Genomic DNA, 22,356 nt, shown 5'->3' on the forward strand with positions numbered 1-22,356 from the left:
CTGTGTCAGTGTCCTCCTCACCACCTGCTCTCTTGCATCTCACTTCTCCCAGGTGACCTTCATGCCACCAGCCCTGTTCTTGGGCCAGACTCTTCACTCAATCTGGCAAGATGCAGAGACATAACAAATAGAATGCACTGAATGCCTGAGGCCACTTTTTACTGCACATGGGTTTTCAGATGTTCAGCAGCTAAAGCCACATGTTGGTACCTTAAGAGTACGTTTTGACTCTGAGGCTCAACAGCAGTCAGTGAGAAGCAGGGGAATGGTTAGAGTTCAGCAGGCTCTGGAGAAATTACTTAGAGAGGCTCCTAAACTTAGGGTTAGGCTCATATGGAAATCTTGACCTCCTCAAGACATCAAACTACTAAAAACCACCAAAGCCAACCTCCCTATTTGACCACTACAGTGTTACTTCTGCTTTTCCAGGGTGTGATAATTTTCCTGACCAGGACTTTCTCCAGCATATTTCTCCTAGATTCAGAAGCTGCTGTACACACCAAAGAATTGTTTTCTCAGTCCAAGAGCAGCACAAGTGCCCCACCAGCACCCCAGCACTGCAGAGAAAAAGGCATTGAGGCGTACCCAAAGCCACAGCACCGCGCTCCTCCTCAGCTTGCTCCTGCATACTGTGGTAATTTTTAGAAGAGCCAAATTGATTCCTCATTTCATTCTCTTTAGCAGTTATGAACAAAACAGCTACATGGTAGAAATGCTCTGCTCCACGGACTATTATGTTATGTTAAAAAGTCATTAATTCCCAGGTTTCCTGTCTTTGGTGAACAGGTTACTGTCACTGCTCAAGTCCAGCAGTCGCCCAGCAGCTGAAAGGCAGTAGGGTAAATTCTCTTCAGTGCTCTCAGAGGACTGAGAAATCCCTGAAGGAGATGATCCAGGATGGGTTCTAAAATCAAAATTATGGTTCTAATGGTTTTCCTCACTTCTTTCTCAATGTGGCAGTCATGAGAGAGCAAGATCTTTTACCTGTCTTTTACTTGTCACTTTGTGAAGGCATTTAGATTAAGAATAGCAATCAATCAACTCTGAAGTACACAGACACTTCCACTGGCATGAACACTACCTAAAAGCTCACTTAACTAGCATCTGTATCTTTATGAATCATAACAGAGGGTTTCTGAAGGCCATCCCCAGCAAAATCATGACATGCTAGACCAGAAGACCCTTCTTGGTCCTTCCCCTTATTTTTCTCTGGTCCACATAGCATGTTCTGCTAGTTATGGTGCCTTTATCTCAGCATAAGGTCACTTTTGCAAGGTGTCATGAAGCGGGATGTGAGGTTTGGCAGACCACAGTTGTGAGTGGGGCAAGTTTTCTTTGAACCATTAGGACCAGTAAACCCATTCATTTAACCCTTCCTATCACATATTTAAAACACATTGAAATTAATAAACTAGTATTTCTATTTAACAAGGTGGGCAAATATTCTGATAGAGTAACACAATTTTCTTTATGCCTTCACCAGATGCGAGCATTTTCTAGCTTACATTCATTTAACTTAAGGCAAGAACTGGGACAAGTGTGTGGCCTTCCTCTGGCAGCACCACGGTTCAAGGATGCCTGCATGGAGGTCTAGCTCTTTCTTAACACAGACCTCAAACACCCAAGACTGCAAAGTGTAGTGCCCATGGAAGACAATTTTTTTCCTTGGACGACAAACAGAAAGATGAGTTTTTCTTTCATGCCAACAGCCCAACCTTGCCAGGGAAAGGCTCCTGCTGCCTTACAATTTGGATGGTCATTTGCAGGCTGACAACTGCTCTCTACCACTACCTGACAGGAGGTTGTAGTCAGGTGGGAGTCAGCCTCTTCCCCCAAGTAACAAGTGATAGGGCAAGAGAAAATGGCCCTGAGTTGTGCCAGGTTTAGATTGCACATTAGGAAATATTTCTTCACTGAAAGTGTAGGCAAGCACTGGAATTGGCTGTCCAGGGAAGTGGTGGAATCACCATCCCTGGAAGTGTTCAAAAAACATGTCAGTGTGGTGCTTAGGGACGTGGTTTAGTGGTGGACTTGGCAGTGCTGGGTTAACAGTTGAACTGGATGACTTAGAGGTCTTTTCCAACCTTAATGATTCTGTGAAGCTTTTGGCCCGTGGAGGAGCAGCCCAGAGAAGCCTGCACTCCAGTTAACCATGCTATAAGCTCTCTAGCAGGATAATTTTAGTCTTAAGAGCTGTCAAAGCAAGCACCTTAATGCAAACCTTTTTCACAATGAAAAATATTAGCACTTACAAAGTTCTTAATATCTATGCAAAGCAACCTATAAATAATTCATTTACTCCACACGCATCTGCATCATTTGAAATGCATCAATGCTTTTATCAATACAGTGCAATGGATTTACACTGCAGAGAAGAGGCTTGGGGGCTTTTGGACTATCCAAGTATTGTTGATCCAAGCATTATTATTAAAGGTAAACTGAAATAAATTACCTCAGTTACTACACAATGCTTTTTTTCAGCATGGTAAATAAAACTTATTAGTTCTAGGTCATTAAATTCAATATTAGACTTTAAAACAGCCCAGGGCTTCTATGATGTTATTAGTAAAACATGCAACAAAACATATGTGCTTCGGTATTAAAGATAAAAGAATTACTCAATTATATTTAGATATTAGTTATTAGTGCATTTTTCAAAGGGACTTCTGAGATAAAAGCCTAGCTGCCATTATCAGAGGTGAGCATGGTCCTGGCTGTCACTGGATGGCAGGTTTCCAAATAACTGAGCCATTTCTGAAAATGTCATTCAGAGCCTTTTGCAAATTTACCCACTATTCCTCTTCATATAGGAATAAATACTATTTTGCCAACATTGCAGGTGAAGTGATTGGGCAGCAGGAGAGCTGCTTGGAGAGCAGGGCTTGATTTTCACATTTTTTTAACTTCCTATGACCCCAGATACATCCCTTGGTGCCCTGTATCTCAGTGCTCCTCACTGCTTGACTATATTGTGTTCTTCATTTCAACCTTTATTCTCCTCATTTGGCTACAATCACTCTGTAAGGACTGTCTGGCCGGTGTCTAGCACAAAGAAGATGCACTCCTAATTAAAACCTCCAGTCGCTAACATACAGCCCAAAGTCCTGACAACAGCCACTGCTAAATACACTCTGTCTTTCAAGATGCCAAAAGCAAGGCTGGAAAATATCCTCTAAGAAGTAGGTAATGACGGCACGTTGCCTCCAATCGATCACAGTAACCTCTGTCCATATATTAGAGGCCACTGTTGTGTTTTTCTAACTACAACAGCAGCCAAGTACTTTCAACGTGGGCAAAATGTGTTTGCCATTAAGTACAAAGACAGAAGATAAGCATAAGTCTCCACAAGTGGCACATATGGTTCGGTCTCTACCGCTTTCTTTGACGCTGGGCATGATGCTCCCTCCCCATGAAGGAGTGTTCTTCCCAAGATGCTGACAGGAATCACTGCAGCTCAACAGATCCACAAAACCAGCACTCATAACCCAACTGGCTTCTCAGGCCAGTAATGATTTCTCAGGTCTAGGTAATGACTATGAATTATTGTTTGCAGGAGAAATCCGATGACTGAGCTCCTCTTCAGTACAAAATGATGATGGTTTTCTTTATCCTGGTTTTCATCAACCGCCACAGGAACATCGTAGCATCCCATTGAGCTTTTCAGAAACCTGAGCTAAAATCCGCTGTGAGAGGAATTACAGGAAAAGCCCAGTAATTGTGAAGGTAATTACAAGGTAATGTGGAGCTCACAAGCAGAACTGCTAGGCATTTAGGGACGAGACTAATGAGCAGGCCACCTGTCATATGGGAGAGGGCCGGCATGGGACACCCCTGACAGGTTGTGGAGGGGGATATGAAAACAAGGAAATGTTCAAATACAACATTTAAGATACACAGTATGAAATGAGCCACTGATTGGAGCTCATATGCATGCTAGTATATGTAATTCTAGTATACGTAATTCTAGTTGTACAGGAAAGGGAAGTTCACGATAGAGGATGGCAATAGAGCAGCGTAGAGTGCAAGGCACCAAGCAATGAGGAGAAGAGCATAGGAGAATGCTTGGGATAAATAGGGCTGGAAAAGAGACCCAGCTTAGATTCTTTGCACTTAGACTGCAGGGAATGTCATTTAACCACCAGTATAATCTCGAATTCCTCATATTTCACTGCTTTACACCTACTATAGTATAACAGAGCCCCATCCAACCCAGCCTTGAACACTTCCAGGGATGGAGCAACCACAACTTCTCTGAGCAACTTGTGCCACGGTCACAGTAAAGAATTTCTTCATCTTATCTGATCCAGGCCTATTCTCCTTCAGTTTGAAGCCATTCCCCCTTGTCTTGTCACTACATGCTCTATGAATGTGTTGCTCCCCTCTTAGCGGAGTCAATGACAAGAATGGTCAGGGCAGCAGAAGACAGCAGCTAATTAATCAAAATATTCTTTCCTCTCCCTAAACCACTGGATAAAAATGCAAACTGGAATTTGAAATTAAAGTGGCATAACAGAAATTGTAAGAGGTTCAAATTTCCAACTTTGGCACATCTCTCACTTTGTGCAAATAAATTTAATTGCAATTCCAATAAAAAAGGTGCAAACATATCCACAAATGAGCCACAACTTGTGACTGAAAGCTGAGAAAAAGCCTGTAATTTTTACACTGAAAGTGTACTTATGTCAGTTTTGAGACTGGTTCTTTTTTTTTAGCTAGCTCCTTTAAAATCAATGGAATGACACTAAGCTACTGACTAGAAATATGTTATTTCTTCACTTGCCCATTGAGAATCAAGAATATGAGCTCATTCCATCAATTTCAGGGAACTTTCAACATATTTGTGTCACCCTGAATATAAATATTTATTTTAATGCTTTCTCTAAGACTCATTCAAGACAAAGGAAAGACTTTGTTCCTTCAGAGTGTTTGAATCAGCCCCTTGCTTACTGGGAAGAACACAGGATAATGTGTTCCTGTGTTCAGAATGACTGAACTATTTTGGGAGCAAGCAAATCCCTCAGATGATTCAAATACTCCTAAACATGCAGCTTGCTTCATCTTTGGCAAGGCCACCAATCTCCTGTCATCTGCAATAATGTAGAGGGAAAGGAAGGAAATAGAGCTTTGAAGAGCCAAGAGGACTGAACTTTGCAGATCTCTGAATGAACAAGATATTTTGCTGTATAATTAACAGAAGAAGGTAAAGAAGGATACATAACAGGTACCCATGCTTTAACAATTGTGTGGATCTCCACAGAGCATCAACTCAGTTGGTGAGCTGATATGCAATTTTAAATATGCAATTTTAAATATGCAATTTTAAAATACACAATTTATTTTTCCTAAGGCATTCCAGCATTCTCGCTACACTAAGTTAATTAGTTTGGCTTTGGCATTTTCGGAGTCTTTCATTTGCATTCTGAAAACTAAGAGACCAATAACAACAGTGTGCTTAGGAATCTGGCTACTGGTCTTCTGTATTGCTTATCAGGGACTTAATCAAGATTTCCCCACTCAGCCAGCTAGAGAGAGCTGTGGAAAGCAACTCTAATACAGAAAAGCAATTAATGTTGTAAAACGGGTTTGGGTCCTCAGATGATTGACATTGCAGATTACCATCTTGCCCTTAAATGCAAGGTCACCCTTGGGTAAATCTACAGAGTACCTATTGGCTTCATAAAATTCCTCTAGACATATTAAAAGTAGTGTCAGTTGTTGTCTGTATCAAAGCAATAGAATAAGTAATTCTAAAATATCTATGCATGTTTGCAGAACATGACTTCGTGTTTTGCACTTTACAAAAACAATATTTTAGTAATTTCAGGTCTGGCAAGGCTGCACTGGAGTCAGTAAGGGGACATGACAGGATTTTAAAACAGTCAAGATCAGACTCTTAATAAAAGTTTATATTGCTTTAGCATTTGACCATAATTGGAACAGCACGGGAAATGTTACTTTTTTCACAGAAGATTGCAGTTCTGTGGAAAATAAGCCTTATATCCACATAAAGTGATACTCATCAGTGGGAGGAATATTATAGCCAGCTCTAGGGCAATACTTCATTCTCTGTTCCTGCAAAAGTTTACTTAATTCATTATTATTCCCTCCACTATATTCTATTTGTTATACTCTAGCAAATAAAGAAAATAGCAGTTAGGTTCTCAATAAAACACCTTTTCCTTCATTAAGGCCATTTGGAATACCCATGCTAAAAGGTAAAGGATGCTGGATAGAAAATTCTGAACTGCAATGCAGATATTTCCGTTATTATTCCCAGAAAGTGGTTATGGGGAGCAGCATTCCCACACAGAACACAGCCTGAAAAAGAGCTCCTGCCCACTGGCAGGTGTGTTTTTGAAGGTGTGTATCATCTGCAACTGCTTTCCCCTCTACTTGAGTGGGTGGGAGAAGTTGCAGCTGGGGAATATGTTAATTCAGCACTACCCTTTAACACTCACTCTTTTCATTACAAGTATTAAAATTGTTCCCAATGGGCATAGCAGACAAGGAAAGCTAAACACAAGGAAGGACTTGATCCAGTTTCCTATTAAATTCAAAATAAAAACTAATAACTTCCATGATAATAGGACTTGGACAGGAACTTACATGAACAGCATACAACAAATCATTTTATTCTTGCCAAAGCTTGTTTTGACTGCAGCAATTTCCACTGAGAGCTGGAATCTACATCCCCCAAAGTAGCTCCACTCCAGCAAATACAACATGCATTAATTCAAGTATTATTTGGTTTTCCCCTGACTGGAAAATGTAAGGCAGCAGAGGATAAAAAGAGCACATGGCTTGTGTGCAAGCCCCAGCCCAGCTGCTGCTGGACCACTGTTTGCCTGTTGCTTAGCAATGCTTCACCTCTATGCCAGGAAAAAATGTTTTGATGAGGGAATATAAATCTGCAGTTTTGTTTATGGTGAAATAATAACTGATGGTGCTCCAACCACTTCTTTCAACCATGCGCTAACAATGCTTACTAAGCCCTGGAAGCTCTTTGAGACAAAGGCTGTAGTTTTCCATGCCTATCTATGAGCCTGTGGGAGAGCCCTAGGTAAAAAGTTATAACAGAGCAGTTTGCATGTTAAAGAGGAGAAGAACTGGAATAGGAATCTGAGGATTTAAAATGGGAATCTGAGGGCATGATTCTGGGCAACCAGCTCTAGCTGCCCTTACTTGAGCAGGGAGTTGGACAAGATGATTTCCAGAGTTCCCTTCCAGCCTCAACCACTCCTTGATTCTTTAATTTCAGAAGCAAAATAAAGAACTGGAGGAATAAAGAAGGACATGAAAAATAGATGTGCAGGGAGCAAGGAAGCAAAGCAAAGACACTGCAAAATGCTTATGCCTCACTCACCGGTTATCCATTTAGCCTCTGGGTCATGAATTTTGAAATCATCACTGAAGAGATCTTCCACTGTTATCTTCTTCTTCTGAGACAAGCTGTTATCTTCAACTGCAAAAGATTTAAAACCAAACTGCCATTAGTTCAGCTTTGAAATGTGTCTGAAAGTACAGGAAATGTGAATAGTGCCATGCAAACATCTTATTTGGAAACAGTCCACACACAGGTACCTTCCCATATTTGGTGTTATAAAAGGACCATCAATGGTTCATTAACAGAAACCTCTTTGTTATTCATGCCTGGTCTCAACAACTACAAAAAGGCCAAGACATGGTCCAAAACATACATTTCCAGACAAAATGTGATCAAAGAAGATTTTTAAAGTCATGAAAACACACCTATAGATGTCATAGTGATATATAATGTCAACTATTCAAAGTATATTAAAGCTACTTAACACTAAAACATTTCTGAAATTATTAGATACATTTTCAAAAAGCATTTTAAATGGCCAAGCTTTTACAGCTTATATTTTTATTTCCTTAAAAACTGTCATGCAGAACCATAGCTGGAAATATATTTAACTTTATAAGGGCTCATGCACATTACTTCAGAAATTCTCAAAAGATTTTCCATGGGAATCAGACTCTTGGTTGCAGAAATATGTGTGAAAAGTCTGTGAGACATAACCCTAAATCCTTAGGTGTTGCATAGCTGGCCCATGCTAGTTTTAACTTTTAGTGAAAAGATATACAGTTTCATTTGCAAACATGGAAATATCAAAGCTGAAAATTTTAGAGAAAAACTAAACCCTACAATTTTGATTAATATATTCCTTCCTTCCTGTCTTCCCATCAAGTGCATTTTTGTTTTGTTATGACAAGCAGCCACCCTCTATGAAAAATTTGTTTTCAACATTCAATTTTTGCTGAAATAATATTTTCATGGAAACATTTCAGTCAGCTCTTTCAAAGACAAGATGAGGCTACATTCTGAGTATTTCCACAGCATCTCTCCTCACTACAGTATCCTCATACCTGAGGTCTATCAGCATCCTGCAGCCTTAGCCACCTTTAACATTGTTTAATGCTAAACTTACGCTGAACATTCATGATTAGAAATGTGGAATCAGACTTTGAAGGCAATTAGTAGAAGGAAAAAAGTCTTCTTTACTATACTAAACTGATACCCCTGAGCTACCTGAAATGACAGAAAATTACCTGTGAACAGTGTTTTGTCCCACCGAAAGATGTTTCAATACAAACTATCATTTTTACCAAATTAAATTATATTCTTCAACGTTCATATTCTTCCCAAGTCTGGCTGAGGTTTCAATGACACTGCTCAATGTGGCTTCTGAATACCAAAACACAGTAATACAAGTCCTCAGCCAAATCCCTCCATGTGACAGCACTATGCCAAGTTATTCTGCATAATTTTATTTATCAAAATGGAAAATATAGGTGACAAGAACCTCAGGAAATGGTTCCAGTTAGTTTCCACCATGGTGCAAGTCCCCAGAACTGGATACCCAGGGAGGTCAGGCAGAGCAGAGCAGGAGGTCGGAGCCCACGAACAGCCCTGGGGTTACAGCTGTTCCAGGAGCTGCTTCCCAAATGCCACCCTGAGGAACACAGACACCCTCTTCCCCACCATGTGGGCGTAAGGACAGGCACAAAAAAACCTCTGTGGTGGAGATTTGGGAAGGGGCAGGGTGAGAAGTCCTTTGTATTCCCCCTTTTTGTGCAGGATGGAGACAGCCAGGCTGGGAGCTGCATCACCTCTGTACCTTTACAGCACTCAAACTCCTCGTAAGGGACAACAAGAGAAGGAAAAGACAGCACCTGAAGTGTGCACATGCAGGAGCCTCCCTGAGGCATGAGGTGAGATTTCCTTACTGTCCCCTTACTGTAAGAGCTGCAACAGGTCCTATATTAAACAATGGACCACATTAATTTCGGCCATAGAGCTGGGGAGAACACAAGTAACCAAATAAATCAATCAGTGAATTTTAGTAAAAAAACCAGATTTGTTGACCTCCCCTCTAACAGGCAGGTAAGTCAGAGTGCTGATTAAGAATGCCTGCTCTATTCCTCTGGCCCTATTTATAGAAGAAAAAATGCAATTGCGGGATCTCAGGCACCCTCCCTGTCCTGAGCACAGTCTCTTAAGTGCCTCAGGGTGTCTAAGCCAACTGGTGGACACAAGCTGTGTCCACATCCAGCTGCAGGGACCTTTAGGCCTCCTTGGTCTTACAGAAGGACTGCACTGAGCATGTGCCACCACATTTTGTACATTTATGTCTCCTGGCCCAGCAGACCCAAATGTCAGCATGGCAGCAGTGCAGGGGGCACAAGGAGTTGTGATGTGAGTGCCAAGTCAGAAACTCGGCATCCAAACATCAAAGTTACATGCTGAGAGAACTGAATGGAAACCCTTTTGGTTTTGATTCAACGTTAAAGGCATGACAGGAACCCTGTGTTTTGGTTCATCTGCCTGCACTTCGTCCTTGAAGTGCGTGCACCCGGACAAACATGGGCTGAACTGACAAAACCTGGCTCTCCAGAACACAAAAAGAACAAAGATCCTCCAGAAACCCAGGAAATTCAAACAGAAAGGAACAAGGAGTGGACCTCACTGCCTGTTTTGCCTCCTCTCTTTCAAGCTTCCTCTCAACTCCAGCAATGCTCAGAGGCTGCTTGATGGGTCAGAAAGTTTCAGCCACCTTTGGATTCCCACCTTTCTTTCCATCACCACTGGTGTTCTGCTACAGGCAAACATAAGATGCTTTTCTCACACACCTCCTGGGTGCATTGCAAGCACCAGGGTGTGTGGCTAGCACACCAGAAGCTCCTTTCCCACCTCAGCATACCTGCTTGATCCCTGGGCAGACCTAGCCCCTCTTTTCCCCCAGATGACCTCTCTGTGCCCAAATGGCAGGGACCACACCAGGCAAATAGGCAGCCTTTCTCCTTTCTGTAAAATCCCACCTTTTTGTAACAGTGTATAATATACATTTATATATAACTACTGTGAACAAACAAATTGCTCTCCTGCAGAGCTGGTCAAAGGATATTTCTTTGCTCTTCCTGAGTATCAAAAGTCATACAAAGCTTTCTAGGCAATGCATTTGACTGTCTGACAACATGTTGTGAATTAATGCTTGGTACCATCTCTGAAAAATGTTTCCTATGGATTTCGCAAAAATTTTAATGAGGATTTGAGTGTACTTTCTTTTATTCATTTAAAGGTCAGATTTGAAAGGAGAAAGCTTGATGTATATCTCAACAAAGGTTTAAATATCAGGAACAGATGTGCAAAAAGTCCTTGTTTGCCTCCATTTCCAAACAGAGGGGATGAGAAAGCAGCCTCTGTCTAAGCAAAATGTCTAATGGAATTAGAGGAAGGCTTTATTTTACTCAAAATTTCTGTAGGCTGGGTCCTCTTTTCAGCTTTGCTATGTGTGTGTGTATGCACAGACATGCACATTTATAAAGCTTTGCATGCCTTTATATAAATGCACAAAGAACAGTGCCTGGATGGGACCTCTACAGGCGCCATATGCTGTGACAAATGAGCAGCTACCAATTAGGGAAGGCTCAGACCCACTCTGTTATCATTTGTATAAATAGTTTCACATTTTTCAACGGTGGGTGGAATGGCAGGACTCATACACACATGAAATCAGAGAACCTCAGCATAGGCAACAGCACATGCTGTGTACTATAGTGTAATGAAATGTAAACTTTCACACAGCCACTGGTTCTTTTGAGAATGTTGTTCTAGAATGCCAAAGGATAAACGAATCATAGAAGTGTTGAAATGTTTTCAGGATTTCATAAAATAAGACGCAAGCATCAGGTAGCAATAAAGCACTGCTACTGTAATGACCATGTCTGCTGAATGCAAGGACCACTGATTCCAGGTTATGAGCTAATCTTGAAGGAGGGTGAGTGACCCGCCCCTGAGAAATCCATACCAGTAGGGATTTCAGCCCTTCTGCAGCTGAATCAAGAGTCAAAACCTTTAAAGATTTGGGCTGATTTGAAGAAGAATCTTGAAGAGACATACAAATCCCCTTTTTCCCCAATTATTAAATACCTTAATCATTATCTGTCCTGCTAAGTAAATCTTCCCTATCTCCCACTTTACCAGTTCTTCGTACTTTGTAGAAGACTACCCAGGAGATTACCCAAGTTTTCACAGTACTGGTGCAAGTTAAGGGTCCAGTTAAGCAATTTACTTTTTCTGAACATGGACTACATGTCTACATGCTGCAATCTACCCCATATATGTCCCAAATTACTCTCTGTAGGCACTGTATGATGTTCGGCACTGGGTTTAGAGCATCTGCATTTCATGCCGTGGTACTGAACTGCAAAACAGGCCTTCAAACCAACACCAAAATACTTAGAGAAGAATAGTTTCCCAGCCAGGAAGAGGGCTGAGATAGACAGAAACAAGAAAGGGACTCAGAGGTAAAATGCAAAAGGTTATATGTACTGGTAGGACAGTGTCAGGCTGGACTCTAACATTATCATCAGAAGGAAGACTTAAAAACAGTTAAAGCATTCTCAGGAACTGTGCTCTGCCCAAGCCAGACTGCATTACCCCCTTCAAGACATTTGTAGTGAAGTGGGAGGTTTGTGTTTGTGTGTTCTGGTTTGGGCTTGGTTTTTTTACCTCATGTCACTCTCATCAGCTCCCCATGAACATCCATGAAACTGCTTCACCTCCTTTCTTCACTGTTCTCCTACCCCTTCCTTGCCTCTTGTTCAAGAATCCATCACTTAATTTTCAGTTTGGCTACCAGAGGATAAACATTTCTTCTTCCAGAGAACTATTTTATGGCAGGGAAACACAGACTGTGCTTCTCCTTTTGGACAGGCTCCTCCACCTTCCTCACTGCTTCCTTGCTGGGACCTGCTATCCCCAGTCAGGATTAGCAACGTGATATTATTATGTTTGTCAAATCAGCCTCTATGTCTCACTTAGCACTGGCTGGTGGGAAATGCCTGTGAAATGAGCCTTCCATTCCCTTCTGCCATAGCACATCCTCGTAACAAGTTCCAGGGCCAGTGGCTCAAAAGAAGACTGAGCTCAGCTGCTGCCAAGCCACAGCAGCAACCTAAGCTCTCTAATTTACCCTTGGCAGAGTCTCACCATGAAGCACTCTGGATCCATAATAAAAACAGGAGCAGTACTGAGCTCAGAGTTTTTGTATTTGCATGTAGGAGACAGATCTGAAACATCAACAGGGCAAAAACCAACCCAAGCCCCATTTACCAGCAGATCAGGTAATTAGAAATATCAGAAAACATGAATGGAAATTTTAGTCTAAAAAAAGACTTTGCATATTTCTAAGTTTTAAGCACGGGAAATCTCTCAACAGTTCTATTTGGAGTTGTTGCTGATTACATACTAAAAACTACGTGATTTATGTGTGTGCATATATATCCCAAAGGGGGAATATCTCTGTTTATGCACACACAAATATAAATACACAAATACACTCGTGAATTTTATTTATAACTTGATGTGACTATTTCATATTCCCACTTCACACTACGTAAAATAGAAGGTCATTGTAATAACTGATATTTACTTGTATCTTCCTAAATTAGAGAACAATAACTACAGAGTCTCAGTGCTCACTACACCTTCTCTGTGTAGACACTTACCTGGACAACAGCACTACAGTATCTATACTCATGACAGTCATTACAGTGGATTTTATGTGTGGTTTTCTCTGTGGGAGTAGAAGTCCTAAATGAGGTCTATAATGCATCCCAGAATTTAAACCAGAGCTGCTAAGTCCTTACTAGATGTCATTCTGAACATTCTTCCAAGGAAATTGTTATTACAGGTGATCTTGTAAAAGGAAAGACTTGTGACTTCAACTGTATTTAAGTCTGTACAGGTATGTTATGCTTCTCCCCATGTATCCATTATATGAAATCCTGTTTTTGATAGAAATGGCACCCTTAGTCCCATCTATGCAGTGCTATAGCTTCAAGACAACTTCTTGAGGTATGGGCTTAGGAATCCAGGCTTTACTGTGCATCTTTGAAAAGCCTGTGACTGTATTCCTGTAAAACTGAAGGAAACATTCCCATATCTAATAAGTTGTGTCTGATGTGAGTATAGTCCACACACCATTCCCCAAAACATCTCAGAGATGAACAGCACTGTCCAAAGGTGTTGAATTCGAACACCAGCAAAATTAATTTAATAAATGATCATTAATTAAGTTTAACCTTAATTAATTTCATTCCATAATTACTCTGGCATGACTATGTGCTACTTACATTTACATTGAAAAGTTCAGGATAATATGAAACAAACTGAATATGGCATGAAAATAAATAACCAAAAGGGTAATATAATGATTGTTTCACTCATTTTCAAATTAACTCAGTGCAATCCTGTATTGCTTGATTTGCCACTGTCTCCAGTTCACACAGCAGGATTGTGGGATAAGAAATGTGAGGGAGGATGGCCCAGACCAGCTGGACTACATGTTAGCTCACACGTAATGAGCTGGAAATTTCTGCCACACAACTTCCATCTCGTTTTTCCACTTCACCACCCTGTTCTCTTCCATTTCCTACGGTTTCATTTCTCCCTTGCCTCCATTCTCCTCCTCAGCTCTGTGCTCTCTGTCCTGCTGTTCCCCAGATTATATCACTCGCATAAACTCATCCAAGAAGGAGCCCCTTTTCTTCTCCTCTACATCCTACTGCAGGGGACCTTCGCCTTCTCCTGTGTTTTGTAACTCCTCACCCTTTCTGACACTGAATTCTCTTTTCTGTGTCTTGTGTCTCACTTTGTTTGTCATTTCATATTCAGTTCACAATCTTACCAGAGCTGGGAAAGCGTGTTATTTCAACTCCCTAAGTAGGCATGGAAATTTACAGGGCTGTATAAATATATAATAATCAGTAACCATAATGACACCACATTAAAATTCAAGCCAACAACCTCAGTACCTACTAGAAGAGAAGTAATTTACAGAGGTTACGTGCACTGAACTTTGCTGAAACTTGGTAAGAGGATTAACTTAAAGAATTCCTTACTGGGAAGTTACTAATTATTTTCTGTGGTTAAGTGTTATCTGGTAAATCATTATCTGAAATTGTTTTGTAAACACCATGGTCTGAACTGCAAATCAATCCAGCTAAATGGGACGGGATTTAGGTGTCTAGACATAGGCATCTAATGCCATTTTAGATAGCCTAGGATATGCCACTCCACTGGCAACTGCTGCTCCACGTAGACATGAATTTCAGGAGTTCCTGTGTCCTGACTGACTGCCCTGTGTGGGTGTCTCCGCTACCCTGGCACATTTAAAATGACACTCCCCATCTATGCTTAGCCAGTCAAGTTCCAGGCCTGTATCCTCAGCTCAGCAGCCCTGATTTTGAATTGAAATGTAAAATTCTCAAACAATCTTCCTAAGAAAGGCCTTGAACTCGGCATCACATCAAGACAAAGACAGGAAGGAGTATTCCTTTGATGCTGACTTTTCAGTCAGTTTGTAACCCCTTTACCCTCGGAAGTGTAAAATTACAGAAGAAAAACAGAATGGGAGTGAGTTAAAGGTTATAAATACCTGGTGTCAGGAGTATAACAGAGGTGACAATCAGGGAGCAGATAACGAGAATAACAAGTAAGGCAATTGCAATTCCTTTCCAGTTTCTTTGAGGAGGATTACTCCCCACCAGCTCCTAGAAATATCAAAAGAAAATGGACATTTAGAAAGGGCACTTAGACAAGGAAACAAGCAGCAGAATCCAAATGCTAAGGTATGTCCTCAGAACTATGCCCTGCGGCCATGGTGAGTGAAGCCCATGAGACAAATACAATCCATGCTGTTATAATACATTGTGGCAATAATTGAATCCATCCCAAGTCATTATACAATGAAGAGATGCAATGTACCCACAGGATGCTCAGTAGTGAGACCCACACTCCCCATCTTCTCCTGGCATATGGGCACCTGCTGCCCAACCCAGCACTCATCCAAACTCACTTATCAGTGCTGACTTCCTACCAACCCTCATTAAGTCTGGCAATAAGGAGCTTTACAGTAACTTCCAAGAGACTTTTATAACAAGATGTCAGAGCAGAATACAGGAAGATAAATAATTCACGGGGGCAAGCATGGAGATAAAAATCAATACGGATATCCCCGCGGTGAACTCTTCTGCCTTCCCAGAAAACATCACATCTCCTCAGGGCAGGCGGTGTGCATTCCTAGGCCGGTAGGTCGAAGGAATTGAAGAGAGGCTTCTCGTCTAGCATATACATTAAATTTAATCACATCCTTAAAACTTTACAATGAAAGCTCCATCACCATTCACTGATTAGCTTTGGCTTCACTGTAGCTGCACCATATGTTCCGTCTGCGACGTACACAGCACCCCTGCTCTCGAGACTGAGGGGTTTATGAAGTGCCGCGTTCGCATTCACAAGATCTTAAATATTTATTGCACTTTATTCCTTTCATGCTTTTTGCTGGATTCCCCTTAGCATTTTGCATTACATGTGATTTCATGCACGCACTGAAGCAGCCCCAGGAACTGTATGAAACATCAGTGCACTCCAGTTTCCTGGAAGGCTGAATTCACTTAAAGGATCTGGCCTCACAGCCAGAACAACTCTGGATGCTCCTCCTCCTAGTCAATCTCATCTATTTAGGATTTTTGCCTCATTTCCTTTATTATGAGAGATGGTGTGTCTAGAACAGAACTGCTGGAACTTCTTTAAAAGTCTGTTCTTTTTTTCTTCCTAATTTAAATTTTTCATGATTAGTTCTTCTGTAATTCAGAGTTTGTTTCACTTACTGTAACTTTTCTTATACACAGCAACAAGACTAGATCAGGGAGGCCTGGCAAACCTCACAGATTTGATTTTAGAAGATGCTGGAAAATATTTTTCAGCATTTCCATATCAAGAATTCACTTCACAAAGAAAGATAATGTTGAGACTCTCTTTATGTTGGGGGATCTATCCATTACAAAGGCTATAAATTTGCAATGGAAAGTCAAGTCTGAGGCATTAAACATCTGAGGCAGCATCTGTGCTCCATCGCTTATCCTAGTTCTGGAAAAGACACAAGGGTTCTCTTTCTTCCAGCAAGGATGGGTAGAGGTTAGCACACCCTCCCCTAGTTGCCTTTCCCTCATTTGCACTTGGCTATTGGAAATGAAAATAATTAGAAGGAACAAATGTATTATTATTGGTACTGGAGAAAAATCTGAAAGTAGGTCAGGAGCCTTGAGAAATGCAATTTTCCAAAACAAGCAAAAAAAGAATATAAATACTTCCATTTCTATAGACTCTTCACCCTAAGCATTAATACAAATGCTAATTAATTTAATCTTCTAATGCTGTTTTTAGGAAACTGTTTTGGTCTCCATCTTTCAGGTGATGAAAATAGGCACAAAAGAGAGTCTGTGCCTTTCCTAGGAAAAGAAAATGATAAATAAGCCAAGTAAAGAATCCAGGCCTTCTTAGCAAGTGGCAAAAATATTCTTTCTTTCACAGCAGGGCACAGGGGGACCTAGAGGGATGACAAGAATACTGGGGAGAAGCAGCTGAGAAATCCAGACAAGCCCTCACAGTGTCTGGGGACAGAGGTAAAACAATGACAGAGTTACAGAACTAACAATCACAGTCCTTAAAATTATCTAATGCTCTCACCACAAATGGTCAGAAGTTTTAAAACTGAAAAAAAAAAAATAAATCATGGACTTGAATTATATCTACAACCCAGCTGTAGTTCAAAAGCTTAATGAAGCCTTGCAATAAGTGTGGTTTCCCCATCCATGAGTCCCAAGTGTGACAGAAATACACACACATACTTAAGCTTTCAGGATATCTGTACTTTTGCTGAATCCATTATCAAGTCATAATTCTATTAATTCTTCAGGCATCCAATCAATATTTGAGCAAAATCTCAACAAAAAAAAAGACTGGGAATTTCTAGTGTATCAAGAGGAGGAAAACTGTTCATAAGCAAAACGCTGGGGTTCAATACAAGGAAGCAGAAAAGAACATTTTCACTTTCTTTTCAAAATTCTATCAGGAAATTTCTCTTGATAAAAAGCAAGAAGAGATAAATGACACTTCAAAGAAAGACAAACAGCTTTATTCAGCACAGGCTTGGAAAGCTACTTTTTTTTTCCCTCAGTCATTTGAAGTCTCTTTTGATAGAATCGCTTACAGCAAAACTGCAGACACATCATACCACAGGTATGTAGCACTGATACCTCAGGCCCTTCCCATTTGTATTTCTGTTAATTCCAGAGAGATGTTGCTGTGTCACTGTGACCAGCTTTGACTTCCAGGAGATTACAACCTCACCAAAGGCCTGTGATACCCCATGGCAGCAAACTCCTACCTTTCACTTGGATTTCCCAGCAGTGAACATCAGCTGCCTATTCACATTGCTCAGGAAAGCCTCTGTGCTTTGGAACTGAAACCAGGAAGGTGTTTAATTAAGCCTTAGGCAGGTACAGATTGAAGCACATAAATAATGTTCTTGAAGTGGCACCTCAAAAGGCTTGTTTCCAACACACAGCACAAAGCTAGAATTTGCCCTTTTCCTGAAAGATCCCAGTTTGAAGACGTAAACACGGAGATCTAAATCAACCAGCAAGCAGATGCCCTTTGTGACCATGGCTGTTAATCCCAAAGATACCAACTCTGGTTTTCATACTCAAATCTGAGCATATGACACAAACAGAAATAAACCAAGCACACACAGTTTCTGCTCTGAGGAAAACAAAATGACAGCAAAAATTAAAACAAAGTCACTCATCAGTAGGAACCACCTGCTCTCTGCTTCACTCTAACACATCTGTATGACCTCTGCAAGAAAGCTAAAGCCCTCCAGCCTGGTTTTCTCTTTTTTTTCCTTTGCTGTTTGTTTTTCACCTCCTTCTTCCTCTTACATGAAACTGTAATTGATTTTGGATTCAGAAAGTAAACCAGATGTTACTACAGGTTTTAACATAAGCATACTTCATTGATGCTGCATATTGAAAACTGTAAACGTTATCACTTTCATCTTCATTTATGATTGAAAAATATCACTACCCACCTGTGAAGTTGACTTTGAAGCCATAAATCCAGACAACCTACAGTATTTTAAGACACTAAAATACAGATCTGTGGTGACATATTTTCCTGCCTGTGAAAGAATCACTGTACTGACATGTTATGGATGAAGGCTGGATGTGCTCCGATCCAAGATGCTGTCAACAAAATTATTTCTGGCATGTTTATTTGAAACCTGTCAAAAGTCTGCCAGCACAGTGACCACATTACAAAATATAACAGCTTCTTAAAACAATTCGTCAAGCACAATTTCTTTTTTTTTAATAACCATGTCTACATTGCTAAATGAAAGAAGGACACTACAGACATCACTTGTCAAGTATTGGCATTATTTAATTAAAATTATACATCCTGAACCAAAATCTTTGAAGTATCAGTAGTGAGAGAGTCATGGTGGGCCTCTTAGTCTTTTTCAACACAGAGCTGCCACTTCTGTGCAATAACAATAAATCCCAGGTGTGTTATACAGGAATATATACATTCCAGATAGAGGTGCTATATGTGAGGGCCCTTCCTGAAGCAGGTGACACTGGGCCATGGCTGCAGACAGGAGACTGAGCTCTAAACTCATTTACAGTGGTGTAAATATGAAAGAAAAGAAAAAGACAAAAGAGAACCCAAGAAATGAATGGTATGATACAAAATCAGGTGCAAGAAGGGGTGGCAGGATCAGGGTTTATAGCAGTGATTTTATAGTTTCCATACCTGCCATTCTTGCAAGCTCTGCTTCTTGCCTTTTTTATTTATTTATTTATTCCTAAATTTCAACCAGAAGTATTAAACTAATTAACACAGGAAATGAAAAATCTTCTAACAAGCTCATAACACTGTTAATTGAAAAATGTGTAGTCTACGTTCCCCTCGTGCTACCTGGTTCTGAATTAAGACTTTTACCTGATGACATAACAGTAAGTGTGATGTCTCTGGAAAGTCAGCTCACCAAGTCCAGAACATGGTGCAGAATAAAAACTTTTCTGAGGAATTAAGGTATAGGAACACTGTTGTCCTGGGAAAAAAGTCCTGCAGAATTCAGTGAAAAAATAATCTTGCTGTTAATTAGTTCTTTATAATACAAAATTGCAGCAGATTATAACTGCTGCATAGTACAACAAATGAGCTGAGGAGTGAGTGGGTAACCCATACAGATATTAGATTATTAACCTTATGTTGCTGAAAAAGAAACACTAATTGCAATGATAATGGCAGTAAACTAGATGCATTGCAGTGGTTACAGCAGGAGGTTCACTGAGACTCCAGGTTATACTGCTGATTGATACTGCCTTACTGTCTTATCACAATTCTCCTGTCTGGATCCTCCACTGCTCCCCTGCCTTAAACTTAGGATGGAGTTTCTTCACAGGCAGGAATCATTTTTGCTACCCTGCCTGGCACAGTGGAAACCTCAGTCACTACAGATCTTAGGCAGTATCATAACACAGATAAACAATAATAGGCACGTAACTGCATAATTCTCACCTCTGAATTCAAGCTGAGTTACTTTTGCTTGGGGATATTTTATTTATTTTCTTCCTTTTCCTTCTCCTCCCTACTTGCCTCCCTCCTCCCCTGCTGCTGCAGACCACCCTGAGCTGTGCTCCAGCTGGAGTGTGATGCTGAATAACAATCAGTTTGCAGATAGACACAGAGCCCGAGCCTGGGGCTACAGTAAACTCAGTTGTTCAGATGCTAAAGGTGACACTTCAGAGTGAGAGGACTAAAAACTTGCTCTGTTTTTACAAATGAGGCATGGCATGTTACGTGGGCTTTCCTGCAAAACCCCAACAGAAAGGAGAGGGATAAAACCATCTGCCTGTTGCAGTGGTGAAAGACAACTACGTTATGTTTTTCTTCCTCTTCTGTTGATGCTCTTACTAACAGGGAGCAATGACTTAGTAACAGTTAACATCTTTGCTGTCTACTCCCCAACACTGATAAAAATCTTTTACCCTGCATACAATGCAACACATTCTCCTGCTCTGAATTTCTGGGAGGCTCTTTTATGAATGCCCTAAAGCCATTCCATTTGGCCCTGTAGCTCCACGTCCTCTCACCATTTTCTGCAAAGTGCACGTAGGTAAATGGTTTGAGGTTGGGCATTAATGAGTGTTTGAGAGTGAGCGAGGAAAAGGCTGTACCTGTAACACTCAGCTCCCTGTAAAATTAAACCTTGCATGCTTCATGCTCTGGTAGAGCTTCCAGTCTTACATGTTTCTATTACAAAGCTAACAGGAGAAAATGAATGCCATCTGCATCCCACGCCTAACTGTAGCTTAACAGATGATGGGTCTTCCACAGTTTTAGAGCAGAAGGCACCAGATTCTCAACTAGCATTGACTGACACAGATCATTGGCTCCACTGGAGAAAAGCCAGTCTGTGTCAGCTACAAATGAAACCCGGAGCTCCTTCTAAATTAAATATATACATATATATATAATATATCTGTAAAACCATCTAAATACAGTAGTATCTGTAATTCCTAGCTGTTCTGTATTGCCAAAATGGATATTTAATAACTTCCCATCATTTTTATGGGCATTATGATGAAACAGTTTTGGATCAGCTCCAGACCTTGCAGCACTAAAAGAATAATATAGTGTCTCTGTTATTTTGAACTGGTATCTCACATGACTTTTGCACCCAAGTAGAAGTAATTCCACTGCAACACCCTCCTACACCCTTATAATGTATGCAAATAAGCAGCTCTGCCATTTGAAACATTCCCAAGCTATTCCTAGTGCTTAGGGACAGAGTGATTCCATGGAATTTCCAAAATAAATTTGAAGTTTGGCACATGGACTCTGAAATTCTGCCAGAAGCCTATTTTAAAGGTGACAAAAATTCAAGCTGCCAACACCATCTGGACCTGTTGCACCGGGAGTGGTTCCAGCCAAGGGCACAGCCACCTTCTGACCCAGGGACAGGAGAAAGGAGATGGTAATATCATACCTGGGTGCAGCACAGGATATAAGTGATTAGATATACTTTCAGCCAAGAACTGTGATGGTCTTGATTTAGTGTCATCTTATTAATCTCCTTCACTTTCCCCCCCTCAGTTTGGTTCATTTATCTGCTGTAACCCAGATGTTTTTATAGCACCTGGCACGGTGGGACTGTGAATCCTCACAGGGGCCCTTGGCTGCTACTGTAATTCAAGTCATAATTAAAGATCCATTCCCAATACTGACAGAGCCCATAAAACCAACAGCATTCCTTTGATTTTATTTCAGTGTTTGATATAAGCACACGCATTCATCCACTAAAACAGAAGCAAATCATCTCCCAGGGTGAAATATTTGCCATGGCACAAGTAAAACTTGGTTTGATGGTTAGGATTTTATTGCAGAGGAGTCTGTGTGTTCGTCAAATCCACAAAAAGGCTTGGCATGCCCAAATGCCACAGACTATATCACTGATCCCAGGACCTCTCTATGCCACAGCACTTGCTTAGCTCCAGTTTTTCCACTACAATGCCCTGACAACCTGGCTCCCTCCAAACTGGGCCACAACACACACACGTGAGCCTGTTCATACCCATGCAGAAAGCATCTGCAAAGAGTGATATTGCCAAGGCATGCCAGGATGACATCTCCTTACTTAAATTCTCGAAGAATTATGATCTTGAGAAATGGGAAAAGAAGCTTCTCTGAAATATTTTAGAGGTTGGGGAAACCACCTCTCAGCTCTGTCTTCTCCCCTAATTCCAACAAAATGTCATTCTGCTTACATTTGCAAAAAGACAATTGCAATTTCTAGTGAAACTGTATTTCAGAAAAAAAAAGACAATGTCATTCAATTTATGGCTCTGAACACCAAGAAATAATTTGTGATAAGGGAAGTAGTCAGGTGTTTAATCTTCCTGGGTAGAAAGATAGCACTAGAA

At 40.8% G+C, this 22,356-nt stretch overlaps 1 protein-coding gene across 5 annotated transcripts in view; it reads right to left on the reverse strand.

Annotated features, from left to right (window-relative positions):
- DPP6 (dipeptidyl peptidase like 6) overlaps positions 1 to 22,356 on the reverse strand; it is a 549,686-nt gene that overhangs the window by 156,170 nt on the left and 371,160 nt on the right. For all 5 annotated transcript variants that reach the window (XM_064638400.1, XM_064638386.1, XM_064638369.1 and 2 more), the window contains exons 2-3: positions 14,964 to 15,078; positions 7,364 to 7,462 (exon numbers count right to left, since the gene is read on the reverse strand). In XM_064638400.1, coding sequence (XP_064494470.1) covers positions 7,364 to 7,462; positions 14,964 to 15,078 — 214 coding nt within the window. The remainder of the gene's footprint in view (positions 1 to 7,363; positions 7,463 to 14,963; positions 15,079 to 22,356) is intronic.

The sequence above is a fragment of the Pseudopipra pipra genome, chromosome 1 (assembly GCF_036250125.1).
Source record: "Pseudopipra pipra isolate bDixPip1 chromosome 1, bDixPip1.hap1, whole genome shotgun sequence".
NCBI classification, from domain to species: domain Eukaryota; kingdom Metazoa; phylum Chordata; class Aves; order Passeriformes; family Pipridae; genus Pseudopipra; species Pseudopipra pipra.